Genomic DNA, 13,495 nt, shown 5'->3' on the forward strand with positions numbered 1-13,495 from the left:
AAGAAAGAAAGAAAAAGAGAGAGAGAGAAAGAAAGAATCTGAGGAAGCTGAGAATATTTTAGCTTATTGAATATCAGTTCTAACATAAAAATAAGAAATGTCATCTACTGTGTACTGACTACCAGAGCACGTTCACAATGAGGGAACAAGGGCATTGGGAAGTGCCTCATTTTAACAGCTGCTAAATGGTGGAGAGAATGCTCATGGGAGCATTTCCTCTAGAACCATATCCGTTAAGATTCCTGCAAACATACACACAAGTTTTATACAGAGCATCCTTTGGGAATGCTCTTAACTTCAATAAAGTTGACCTATTAGAATTAACTCATATGATGTAGTCTTTCAGCTGAGAGATGGAAATTTTTTAAACATGGATGATAAATGATTCCTATAAGCTTATAATTCATGTTCTTGCAAAAAGAAAAAGGATTTCCATTTTATTTTCTGCATGAACATAAAAGAGATGTGGGGGAAGAGGGCGGAGACATCCCACTGCCCTAATAAGCTAAAATGTGTATTTTTATACTGTAATTCACAGTTATGCTTTCAATATTTTATCTCATCAAAAGGAAGAGGAAAGAGGCTGTATGGACAGGCAACATAAAGTGCTTTAAAAAACACTGGTTTATCAAAGCCGGGATATGAGTTCAAATCACATCTATACCACCTAAAAACTGTGACTTTGGGCAAGGGGTGTGGGTGGGTATGTTTTGGTAGGGAGAAAGTGGTGTGTGTGCGTGTCTGTTTTAATGGGGAGAAAAGGGATCTCACTATGTTGCCTGGACTGGTCTCCTCAAGTATTCTGGTGAACACTGATCAACCCACATGCGTGAAGAAACGACAGGAAGCCAGGAAAAGAACCAAATGAAAGATCTGTGATAACAAAGGCCTGATGCACAAAAGGGCCAGCAACCATGCCTGTTCTCCCCAGCCAGACTGAAAAGCTGCATGATTCACAGAGCAATGGATAGACTGCATAAAAGGGTCTTGCCTAAGAAGTCAGAAGTAAATCAGTTCTAGGATAAGCACTGCTCCAAACCCATCTACCATATCTTAAAAAGATAAAATTGTTTCCGACTAGCTTAATTGTGTGACAGAACAAAGTTTAACCCTTACAGGAATACAAAAATATACAGCACCCAACAAGGTAAAATTCACAATGTCTGACATAATATTTAAAATTATAAGGCAGGTAATATATTAGGAAATACCCATAATGAAGAGATTAATGAACCAACCAGAATTGTCACATATGTTAGAATTAGCAAAGACATGTAGTTATTATATTACACATGTTCATTAAAAACATATATAAATGGAAGACATGAAACACAACCAAATCCAACTTTTAGAGATGAAAACCACAAGCAATAAGGTGAATACTATAATACATTGGCTGGTGAGAAAAGCAAATAAGACATTCCAAAAGAAAATATAAACATATAATATAAAAATATAAAAAGATTCAACACCAGGCATGGTGGCTCATGCCTGTAATCCCAGCACTTTGGGAGGTCAAGGCAGGGGGATCACTTGAAGTCAGGAATTCAAGACCAGCCTGGCCAACATGGCAAAACCCTCTCTCTACTAAAAATACAAAAATTAGCCAGGCATGGTGGCACACACCTGTAGTCCCAGCTACTAAAGAGGCTGAGGCAGGAGACTCACTTGAATCTGGGAGGTGGAGGTTATAGTGAGCCGAGATTGCACCACTGCACTCCAGCCTGGGTGACAAAGCAAAACTATGTCTTAAGAAAAAAAAAAATTTCAAAAGAGCACAGTATGTGTTATTCATTTCTGAATGTATATAATCATTGAGGGGAAAAACTAAATCTTTTTTTTCTCATAATGGCTATTTCGTGCCTAACTTGATGCCCCCCAAACGGTAGGCATTCAGGAAATGTGTATGAAACAAATATGTGATGTACTTATATGATTTACTCTGTAAGTGTAGCTAATATTTCATGAAACAAAGCAATAATAACTAATGTTTTCAAACATAAAACTAAAAAGATGTATATGGAAAAAATTTTACACTAACATAGTGTAGACACAGCAATAAAAATTATCCTAATGAAACAGTAAAAGAAAATAAAACAAAACAAAAAAAAACAAAACCAGAAAAGCCCCGAGATACAGAGACTATTTAAGGGAACAGAAGAAATTATGATATCCAAAACTAATGGATAACACAGTTAAAAATGAGTAAAGAATCTGAATGTTTCTCAGCCAGGCTCAGTGGCTCACGCCTGTAGTTCCACCACTTTGGGAGGCCAACGCAGGCAGATCACTTGAGGCCAGGAGTTCAAGTCTAGTATGGCCACCATGGTGAAACAGCTGGGTGGCACATGTCTATAGTTCCAGCTACTCAGCAGGCTGAAGCACAAGAACCAACTGGGAGGTGGAGGTTGCAGTGAGTCGTGATTGCACCACTACACTTCAACCTGAGCAAAGAGGGAGACTGTCTCAAAAAGAAAAGAAAGAAAGAAAAGAAAGAAAAAGAAATTGAACATTTCTACAAAGACATAAAAATGACCAGTAAGCAAAGGAAAAAATGCTCAGTATCATTAGGCATCAGAGAAAGGCAAATCACAACCACAATAATACTTCCTATAAGTTAAAAAAAACAAGTGTCCAGGATGTGAAAAAACTGGAACACACATACACTGCTGCTGGAAATGTAAAATGGTATCCCTGCTCCAAAAAACCATCTGTCAGCCCTCAAAAGGTTAAACAGAGTTACCATGTAACCCAGCAAAGCCACTCATACATATGTACCCAAAAGAAAAAAGACTTGCACATGAAGTTCACAGAAACACTATTCATAGCCAATTAATGGAAGCAATCCAAATGCCCATCAACTGATAAATGGATAAATACAATGTGTTATATCCATACAATGGAATATTATTCATCAATAACAAGAAATATCTTGGTTTCTAAATGCCATTCTCCAATGAAACAGGCCACGGCCACCGAAAAACTGCCTGATTCCACAGCTGAGGTAGGGAAACTACAAGGTGAGCCTTGAACACTGAATAGTGCCAGAAGCTATGAAAACACTCAAAGGCGATTTAAAAGAAACTATCAAATGGACATAGGAGTCAACTTGAAGAGGTTCCCAGTGGCCAAATCTGCAATAAGGTAGCAACAAAATAATGATAACAATTGAGCACTGATTTTATTTTACAAAAATCTGAGTACATACTAATATAAATAAATGGGAAAGGAGGTGTATCTTATAGTAGAATTCTAACTAATAAATATAAGACAATGGAAAAAAATCATTATTTGAGGCAAGAATCATCAACGGATGCTACAATTAGTGAGTGGAGCAGGATAAGAAACAGGATTATTTGCAACGCATAAATATATCCCCATGGGACACTAATTACAATGGAAAAAGTATTTACTTCACACTGGAGACACCTGACACATACCCCCTAAATCAAACTATTAAAGTTAACACTCAATTAATGGACAGATTGACATCATGTGCCTCCTAAAATAATGCACTGAGAAAGACACATTACTTCTCTGACATTCTTGCCAAAAATGCAAAACCTAAATTTAATCGAGAAAAAACATCAGACAAACCCAAACTAATGGAAATGGTATAAAATAACTGCCCAGTAATCTTCAAAAGCCTTAAAGTCGTGAAAGACAGTGAAAAACTGAGGGATACCGGATTAAAGAAGACTAAGACGACATGACAATTAAATCCAAAATGTGAAAGGATATTAGTGAAACAGACAAAATCTGAATAAAGTCTATAGACAATAGTATCATGTTAATAATAATTTCCTGATTTTGATCACTGCAATGTGCTAGCTGTATAAGAAGGGAAATCTAGGTATTTAGAAAATCCTTGTACTATTTTTGTAACATTTTTTAAGTCTGAAATTATCTCAAAATGAAGTTTTTTAAAGTGCTATAAAAAATGGAGAGTACACAGGCCTGGCGCGGTGGCTCATGCCTGTAATCCCAGCACTTTGGGAGGCCGAGACGGGCGGATCACAAGGTCAGGAAATTGAGACCATCCTGTGAATGGTGAAACCCCGTCTCTGCTAAAAAAAAAATACAAAAAATTAGCCGGGCGTGGTGGCGGGCACCTGTAGTCCCAGCTACTCGGGAGGCTGAGGCAGAAGAATGGCGTGAACCCAGGAGGCAGAGCTTGCAGTGAGCCGAGACTGTGCAACTGCACTCCAACCTGGGCGACAGACGGAGACTCCATCTCAAAAAAAAAAAAAAAAAAAAAACGGAGAGTACATATTGAAAAGAAGTATCAAAATGCAGATATTCCGAGATTTTCTTGAAAATTATAAATAAAAAGAGAAAAACATCAAAGGATGTTACAAATCAGTAAAAACACTTACATAAAGAAAGCCTGGTGGTGAACAAAATGGAAGCAGGAGATATAGAGTACCCTTTCAAAAAGTTTAGCAAAAGGGAAATAATTTAGTAACAAAAATGATTGATGAAGTCAAATGTAAGGTATAAGAGACATATTCAAACCTGACTGGAGAAAGGTAGGAGGAAATTAAAATTGTTGAAGGGGATGAGCTAAGTGTAGGTACCAGGCCCTTGGAAGGCAACAGCAGTGGGATGGTAGCACTGGAGAACAGGCTGGCTTTAAATAGTTGTCTATTTCTCACAGGAAAAGAATAGAAAATCCATAATAAGACAACTTGAGGTAAGGCAGAAGACGGAAGTCAAGTTTGATCTTTTCCTTGAAGGAAGACCAAAGGTAAAAGATTAAGAATGAGGTAGGAAAAGTAGACGCTACATGAAGGATTTACGTTTTTTGGATTTTGTTGTTGCTGTTTTTCTGAGATGGAGTCTTGCTGTCGCCTAGGCTGGAGTGCAGTGGCCGCGATCTCAGCTTACTGAAACCTCTGCCTCCCGGGGTCAAGCGATTCTCCTGCCTCAACCTCCCAAGTAGCTGGGATTACAGGCACACGCCACCATGTCCGGCTAATTTTTTGTATTTTTAGTAAGACATGGGGTTTCACCATGTTGTCCAAACTGGTCTCAAACTCCTGATCTCAAGTGATCCATCTGCATCGGCCTCCCAAAGTGCTGGGATTACAGGCATGAGCCATGGCGCCCAGCCAGGAGTTAAGTTCAATGCAGGGTTACATGAGAAATGACAGCAAACTACTAAGGTATTTATTTATTTATTTAAAAATAAAATGTTTTCATTATTTAACAAATATATATACCATTATCAGGAATTGGTTCCATGTCCCATGGGCTAAGTTTTTCAATTTCAGTATTATCCCACCTGTTAAAAAACAACAAATCTCTGGTTAGCCTTTCATGAAAACAAAATGTGGATAATAGGTATCCATTATAAAAGTAAAAGATACAAAATATGAAAATTAACCTCACTGCAACAATACAATTTTAAATATTAACAGTAAATTTTTTTAAGAAGGATATATTATTAAAATAACAGGTTTAAGAACAAAACCAGAAATCCTATGCGGCTTGCACCCAAAGTGAACAATAACTCAAAGACAAGGCATGAAGCCTTGAATTCCACCACAGCCACAATCAGTGGTTTTTATTCCATTGCCAATGAAAAGGCATCAAAGGTTTATTTGAAGAAGATTAATGATATAATATCTGCTTCTGAACTAGGACACTGACAATACGAGGCAAAGGAAATGTGGCTACAGAAATAGTTCCAGGGAAGCAAGCAGAACCTGAACCAAGGGGAGTACTAGTGAATAGGAAACAAAGGGAAGGTGCATGTCTGAGAGACATTTCAGGTCAGCCTGACATGACTTAATGACAGATAAAAACCATGTTTTTTTTAAAAACCAGAAATGTATTATTCATACAACAACCTGCCACACTGAATTACTTGTAAATGATTAGTTTTCATCTGTATACAAACCTAACAACATAACACTGGAAATGACTATCAGGATACTGTGGTTGATATGGCTCTTGACTTAACACTGTTCCAAACCACCAAGCATCATCAATAATAGAGCGGAATCTGTCACCTAGGAGAGAAATGATCAAGTCTGAGGCATTTCTCTGCTAACACTCATTAACATTTTTTAATCTACAAAATACCATATGATACAGATAAAAAAGAAGCCAAAATCGCAATACAAAAACAGGCAAGCAGAGCTCCTAAACAAACCAAGAAAAATATGGAATAAAAAAATTAACATTTAGATTAAATGGCTTTCTAGATGTATTCAACAACTCTAAGACTAAGACTTCGACCAGTGAAATAAACTGCACTAGATCTGTGTTTAGCATTCATTACTATACAAACATGAACTGCTGTAGTAACTATATCTCTTCCCTCTTACCCTTCCCACCATTTACAAAACAAAACCAATTAAAAGAAAGAACAAAAGTCACCTATCCAGCACTGATGATTCTTCGGTATATAGATCAACAATTCTTTTCTCAAGGGAAGTTTTATAGAAACAAATCAAAGTTAAAGCTACAATTTATCCCCAAGAAAGAATATAATATACCTGGCAAACGGTCTTGAATAATTAAAGTATGCTTACAGTGAGTTCTTCAAAGGTTTAAAAAAAATAATGCCACAACTACTAGACCTACATGTTTTAGTCTTTAGTATATTTTCAAACGTATGTAAACATGAGTTTTACATATATTTTACTTCAAAATCACTTGAAACCATAGCCCCTGAAAGAAATCTAAGGAGACTGTTACAGCTTTAAACTTATAATTTGAGATAAACCACACTATGATTTTGTCCAAATCTCTAATACCCTAATTTAATAAACATTAATTACAACTGAATGTAATAATAAATTATTGTAATAAAAATCAGCTGCCTCAATTTTGAGGCCTAATACAAAAACATGTTAGGAGAGTGAGTCTTTGATATAAAAAATTAAGTGTATATTTTTCTTGCTATTTACCTAATACTAGAAGATAATTTCAGTTTAGATAAAAATATTTCTTCATACAAAAACAACCCTTTAAATAAAAAGGAGCCTTTAAAAATTAAGTTTTCTCATAATAAAAGTGTCTTTTCTATGTCTTTGCTAGCTGATCACCCTGGTAATCTTATGTTAAGACTTTTCAAATAAACCTACTTTGGCCTTTCAAGAGAAGGATTAAAATCCACTGCAAAAATGAAAACAAGCAAATTCTTCTTGCCATACTACTCAAATTCCATGCAAAAAGGTAAGAGCAAAAATGGGGGAGCAAAATGAATTAAAGTGTAGTATTAACACGTCTGGTCCAGTAATTTCTCAACCACAAAAATAAAACAAAAACCTCTAAATTACAGGAGGCATTTGGGACTCCATCTCTAGAGTTTAACTGTAGATAATTCAGTTTTAAAAAAATTTAATGGACATGTTGGCAAAAATGAGAGCCTCTTTTTTGCTCTCATGGGGACTGAAAAATCATAATAGCTGGGAAACTTTAAAGTTATTTGGAACACAACTATACAACCTGCTAATGTTGCTTCATGTTATTTTTGTGGCTGTATGTTTTTCTTCAAGAAAAATTTTCTCTTCATCTACTCCCAAAATAATCCTGATTACTTGTGTAGATATTACCAGGACAATAATCTATAAAGAGGAGCCACATGCCCTGACAATCTTTCATGTCAGATGAGGATGATGAGGGACTTTATCTAAAATTTGCCGCCTTGTAGTACCCACAGAAAAAGGTAGCAATGGCCAGATATGGTGGCTCACGTCTGTAATTCCTACACTTTAGGGAGGCTGAGGCAAGAGGATTGCTTGAGCCCAGGAATTCAAAACCAGCCTGGGCTAATACGGCAAGACCCTGTCTCCACAAAAAAATTAAAAATTAGCTGCACATGGTCGTGCACACCTGTGGTCCATCTACTCAGGAAGCTGAGGTGACAGGATCACTTAAGCCCAGGAAGCTGAGGCTGCAGTGAGCTCTGATTGCATCACTGCCCTTCAGCCTGGGCAACAGAGCAAGACCTTGTGTTCAAAAACAGAAGAAAAGAAAGAAGCTGCAGTAACTAGAAAGATCAATGTCTTAATATCATTTATGAATGTGTACACCAGATGACACAGCCTGGGTAAAACTTAGTATTTCCAACAAAAATCCAAGAACTGATAAAAGAATGAACCATCCTATTTCTAACTCAGTAAACAGGCTCCCAGGATAGCATTCCATACCGAACATATATTTGTACACCTGTGAAACAGGTACTACAGTTGTTATTACCACCCAGCCTAATGACTTCATTCAATTATCCGTTATATCCTGAGATTAATGATCTACACAACTCTGAATTAGCGAGTCCTCCTTAAATGATCACCACAAAAATCACATTCGAGTAATTTAGTGCCTACATTGAGGTACCAAAATTACTCCAATGTGTAATTTTACTCAAATGTGTAAAATTACATTGAGGTAATTTTAGTTTAATTTTTCTGTCCACCTATACATTACATGGTTATAAAGTGTAAGTGTATATGCATTTTTTATTTCTTAATGAAACAGTGTCAAGTCTTCTCATTTAAGTCTACACTGTTACGATATCAAGGGTGAAATACTTGGGTATACCAGAACATTTTCAGTGTGAAATCTGAAATTACTTTTCAGCCTTCTGATCATTCTAGATCCTGGTATAATTGTATAAATTATACCAATGTTACATCAAAGATAATTATATACAATATAGTACAAGGAAGTCTGAAAGGAAGTATGTCTACTCTGGCCTATAGTCAAGGAGTGAAAATAATCTTTTCCAAATGTTATGAACCAGAAGAACAGAAGAAAAGTTGCTTGTCTAAAAAGTCTACATAATCGGGCCGCACACGGTGGCTCACGCCTGTAATCCCAGAACTTTGGGAGGCAGAGGTGAGTGGATCACGAGGTCAGGAGTTCAAGTCCAGCCTGACCAACATGGTGAAACCCTGTCTCTACTAAAAATACAAAAATTTGCTGGGCATAGTGGCACGCACCTGTAATCCCAGCTACTCAGGAGGCTGAGGCAAGAGAAGCACTTGAACTGGGAGGCGGAGGTTGCAGTGAGCTCAGATCACGCCATTGCACTCCAGCCTGGGAAACACAGGGAGACACTGCCCGACCTGCCCCGCCGCCCGCCAAAAAAGTCTGCATAATCAGTAAGTACCAAGTGTTAAGTAAAATATATTTATAGGTCACTTATATCTCTTCCAGTATTTACATGTTTGTATACACTATAAGTAAGAGTCCCACAGCCAAAAAGTTAGACCAATAAAACATGAGATTAATTTTTAAGGGTATATAAAACTTAGTAAGGATAGACTTACAAGACTGCCAATTCCTCTGTCTTGCTTCATCATAAAATTGACGCAATACAAGAAAGTCAATAACATCTGGCATATCATGATATCTAGACAAAAATTTAAAAAATCATTAAACTCTCTACATAGCAGGTTATATAGTCTAAAAGCAACACTGTCCAAAAGAAACATAATGAGATCTACAATTGTAATTCTCAATTTTCAACCAGCTATATTTTAAAAGTGAAATTTTTAAAAACCAGTAAATTTCATACCATATTTTAAATACATCCAAAATATTTCAATATGTAATCAAAACGAGATATCTTACATATTTTTTCTTCATAACTAGTCTTCAAAATGCAATGTGTACATTCACAACACATTCATTTCTTTTAAAAAAAAAGTTTATCCCTCATACTGTGCCAAGTCTCATTTAACACATTTAATTCAAATCATCCACATTTCAAGTGAGCAACAGCCACATGTGACTAGTGGTAACCCTATTAGGTGTAGGAAATTATTTATTCTGAATTTTTTCAAACACAAAGGGCAGAAAAAATGTGGCCTATATGTCAGAAATCTCCACCTATGTAAGTGGCATGAAAACCATATAAAACAGACTGCCCACACTTAACCATAACTGTGACATGCCTACTATGACTTCAGTGTGGGAGATGGGTTTCCTAGCCATCAGAAACTCGAGCCACATCTTAGGCTATCCACAGTGCTCTACTAGTTACCCTGGAGTTGAATGGGAAGGGCATGCTAATCATTACATCAGCAAAATGGCAAATTTAAATTTAAATAATTCCATTTTAAAAAATAATACATACCTAATAGAGAAAGATTTGTCCATAAGTTTTCCAGTTGCTGGATCTATAAATGCTAGTTTGAGGCAACAGAGTGTAGGGGGCCCAACTTCATATCGTATTCCAACTATTTTAACCAATTCTTGATCCTTTAACAGACATATATTTTTAATGGTTAAAATAAAAGCAATTCCTTAATACTATAATTCTCCACATACTGTTATATTAAGTAAACTCATAATTTAGGCTTCCAAACCAGCAGACAAGTTTAATCAATACCATTAATTACATTCAATTTTGCTAATCTCCACATATTTAATATAGTTTCTAATACAAAGAACATCCTTTAGAAAATACACTATAAAAGTATAAGACTGAAAACACAAATCTCTGATTAGCGTAATATCTAACAACAACCGCTGTTAAAAATCTAACATATTTCCTTCTGGCTTTGTTTTGGAAACAGGGTCTCACTGTTCTGCCCAGGCTGGAGGGCAGTAGCACGATCATGGCTCACTGCAATCTCAAACTCCTGAGCTCAATCAATCCTCCCACCTCAGCTTCCCCAGTAGCTGGGACTGACTACAGGTACAACATGCCACCACACCAAGCTACTTTTTTATTATTTGTAGAGACAGGGTCTCCCTATTTTGTCCAGACTAGTCTCGAACTCCTGGGCTCAAAGTGATCCTCCCACAACAGCTTCCCAAAGCTCTGGGATTATAGGTGTGACCTGCCACACCCAGCCAATGCACATTTCTATTTATATAGTTTTATATTATGCAGTGAAAATGTGTAAGCATTCTACTTATTCCTAAGTGTTCTTCAAAATCCTGATATTAAATTTCTGCCTAATACATTAAGTAATATTTGTTGAGAATCTACCATATACTATGACCTCTTCTAGGCAGTAGGGACAGGAAACAGGTGAAAGTCCCTACCTGGATGGAGTATCCATCAAATGGATTTGCCATAGTCAACCCTCCCCTCAATGTCTGCTTCTCTGATACTAGGAATACAACAGATCATTCATCCACTTATTCACTGAACAAATGTTATTATTATAATCTACCAAAGTGCTAAGCATAGTTCCCATCATTCACAGTAGTTATGTTCTATAAAGTCATCTAGAACACGAAAATACTAAATCGGTGCTGTAGAGGATATACAGGGATAGGCTCCTGCAAAATTCTGGTCCCAACACTGTAGTAAACCAGCATGTACATAACCTGGCTTTATGTGTTTCTGTTTAAAGGTACCTTATTTAATATGCTGTTGATCTGCAAACACTTAACTGATACCTGAATGAAGCTTGTCTAACACACTTTCTCCATAAGGCACATCTCAGCCTTCTAGCACTTAAGAACACTAGACAGCATGTCAGCACTATACTTAGGGGCCATTTTAAACAGCAAAGTGACCACAAAAAGCACAAAAATGGAAAATATGTGGCACTGAACAGACCATGAAAAGGACACTTGTTTGCAGTGCGAGAGCTAAAAAAAGAAGGCAGAGCAACACCTTGTTCAACCTCAACTAGAAACATGCTCGTCAGGCAAGTCAAATTTTTCACCACCCTGAGCATGTACAGAAATGACCAAAAGGCTCCAAGAATACTGTTTTGGGGATTACAAATAAAGCAAGCATGCAGTTCACAAATACAGAATCCAAGAATAATGAGGATGGACTGTACTTAGGTACATAGTCCTAAGTTAGACATAAATAAAACCTCAAATGTATATAAAGCCTAACTCATAGAAGCAGAGTCATTAAGTTGAATATAAGTGTTAAAAACAGCTATCTTTGTTAAAATAATTAGTATTTTCTTCATGTTCTAAGTTTTTAAAAGTATCAAAATGTGCAGAATAAAAATATAAAAAATAAAAAACATGTGTAACACTACCCCACAGATCATCACCATTGACATTTTGATGTTTTTCTTTTGATTGGCTACAAATGTTTTTAAAATTTTGCTATCATAACCAGAAATACAATTTCACGTCCCATTTCTCCTATTAGTAATACACTGTGTAAATGTATCCATCATTCATTCCACAAATATTTTTCAACCTTCAAGTACAAGATGGGCTGTACACAGTAAGTGACTGTGTGAATGCACCATGATTTGGTTAATTCACTATTGTGGAATATTTGATTTTTTTTTCCAGCTTTGTTTCTGTAAACAGTGAGTGAACTACAATACTCATGTATTTACAAGCATTTCTGTTTGTTTTCCAAATTACCAGAGGAGTAAAATCACAGAATTAAAAGTTCCAAATATTTTTCAGTTTCAACTCCTATTGCCAAAATATCCTCTAGAAAGCCTGGACCACTTCACACACCCCACCAGCAATCTGAATAACTGTTAACAAACCAACATCTTTGCCACTTGCTAAAATGTGGAATTCTTTTTTGAGCTAAAAACAAACAAAATCACAAAATTGGCTAAGTACTGAAAAGGTAAAATTATTATTTCCTTATTTTAATATCCATGAGGTTAAACCTTTCTTCCAATTTTTGTTTCTTCTTTTGAAAACTTGCATTTCTCCCTTTGAAAATCTGTCTTGGGTACATAACATTTTTAAGATTGATAATATATATATTGCCAAGCTGCCTTTCTGAAACTCTAGGTTGTTGCATTTAACGTTTTACATACCAATCAGCAACATACAAATTTTGCCCATTGACAAGCCATTCCCACAGGATCTTAAGGTTTGGTTATAGCAGAAATGTTATCAAGTAGGAAAGAAAGTAATAAAATATGTTTCCAACAGGTTTTTAAATAGATTTGTAAATAATTTAACTATATATGTGCTAAAATGTTTAATGATTTAATAATGCCATTGTCCTACCCTAAGATCCATTTTTCTCCATGGCTCCTTATTAGGGTTCAATTCATAAATATTATTTCTTCTCACAGCCTCAATATAAGCTTCATGACCCTGTCGAAAATATATTACCTACAAAAGGGAAATATGCATTTAAAAATTAAGAGCAATATAAATTTTATGTTCCATATTTGTGTTTTTAAATTTGTGTTACTCTCACCTCATCACCCATTTGAGGAACAAAAGGAGATTTTCTAAGTGTGGTGTCAGTAATCCAAACTGGAGGATGAAATTCATATAAATGCTCCATATTTCCAAGCTCTCCTGAAGTCATCCTCCGCAAATTCTACCACCGGGAAGAGAACAAAGTTTCTTAGATTAGAAAGGGGCATGCACTCTTTGAATGAAAAATAAAAGAAACTTCACCATTCAGAATGACTGTTTTTGCCACGTCCATCTAATGATTAGTTTTTACACAGTATATATATTTAGTTCCTTTACGTAGGAATATATCACTTATAAAAAGCATTGTAAATCTACCTACCATTTTCCTAGTATCATCTCCTAAATTTCTCATATATTCTCCGTGCTATTTTAC

The 13,495-nt window shown here is 36.0% G+C and overlaps 1 protein-coding gene across 1 annotated transcript in view; it reads right to left on the bottom strand.

The window, feature by feature from the left end:
• BRWD1 (bromodomain and WD repeat domain containing 1) overlaps positions 1-13,495 on the bottom strand; it is a 119,322-nt gene that overhangs the window by 36,374 nt on the left and 69,453 nt on the right. The window contains exons 20-25 of the mRNA XM_011984167.1: positions 13,118-13,243; positions 12,922-13,029; positions 10,094-10,218; positions 9,285-9,367; positions 5,903-6,014; positions 5,223-5,284 (exon numbers count right to left, since the gene is read on the bottom strand). Coding sequence (XP_011839557.1) covers positions 5,223-5,284; positions 5,903-6,014; positions 9,285-9,367; positions 10,094-10,218; positions 12,922-13,029; positions 13,118-13,243 — 616 coding nt within the window. The remainder of the gene's footprint in view (positions 1-5,222; positions 5,285-5,902; positions 6,015-9,284; positions 9,368-10,093; positions 10,219-12,921; positions 13,030-13,117; positions 13,244-13,495) is intronic.

The sequence above is a fragment of the Mandrillus leucophaeus genome, unplaced genomic scaffold (genome assembly GCF_000951045.1).
Source record: "Mandrillus leucophaeus isolate KB7577 unplaced genomic scaffold, Mleu.le_1.0 Scaffold262, whole genome shotgun sequence".
Lineage (NCBI taxonomy): Eukaryota > Metazoa > Chordata > Mammalia > Primates > Cercopithecidae > Mandrillus > Mandrillus leucophaeus.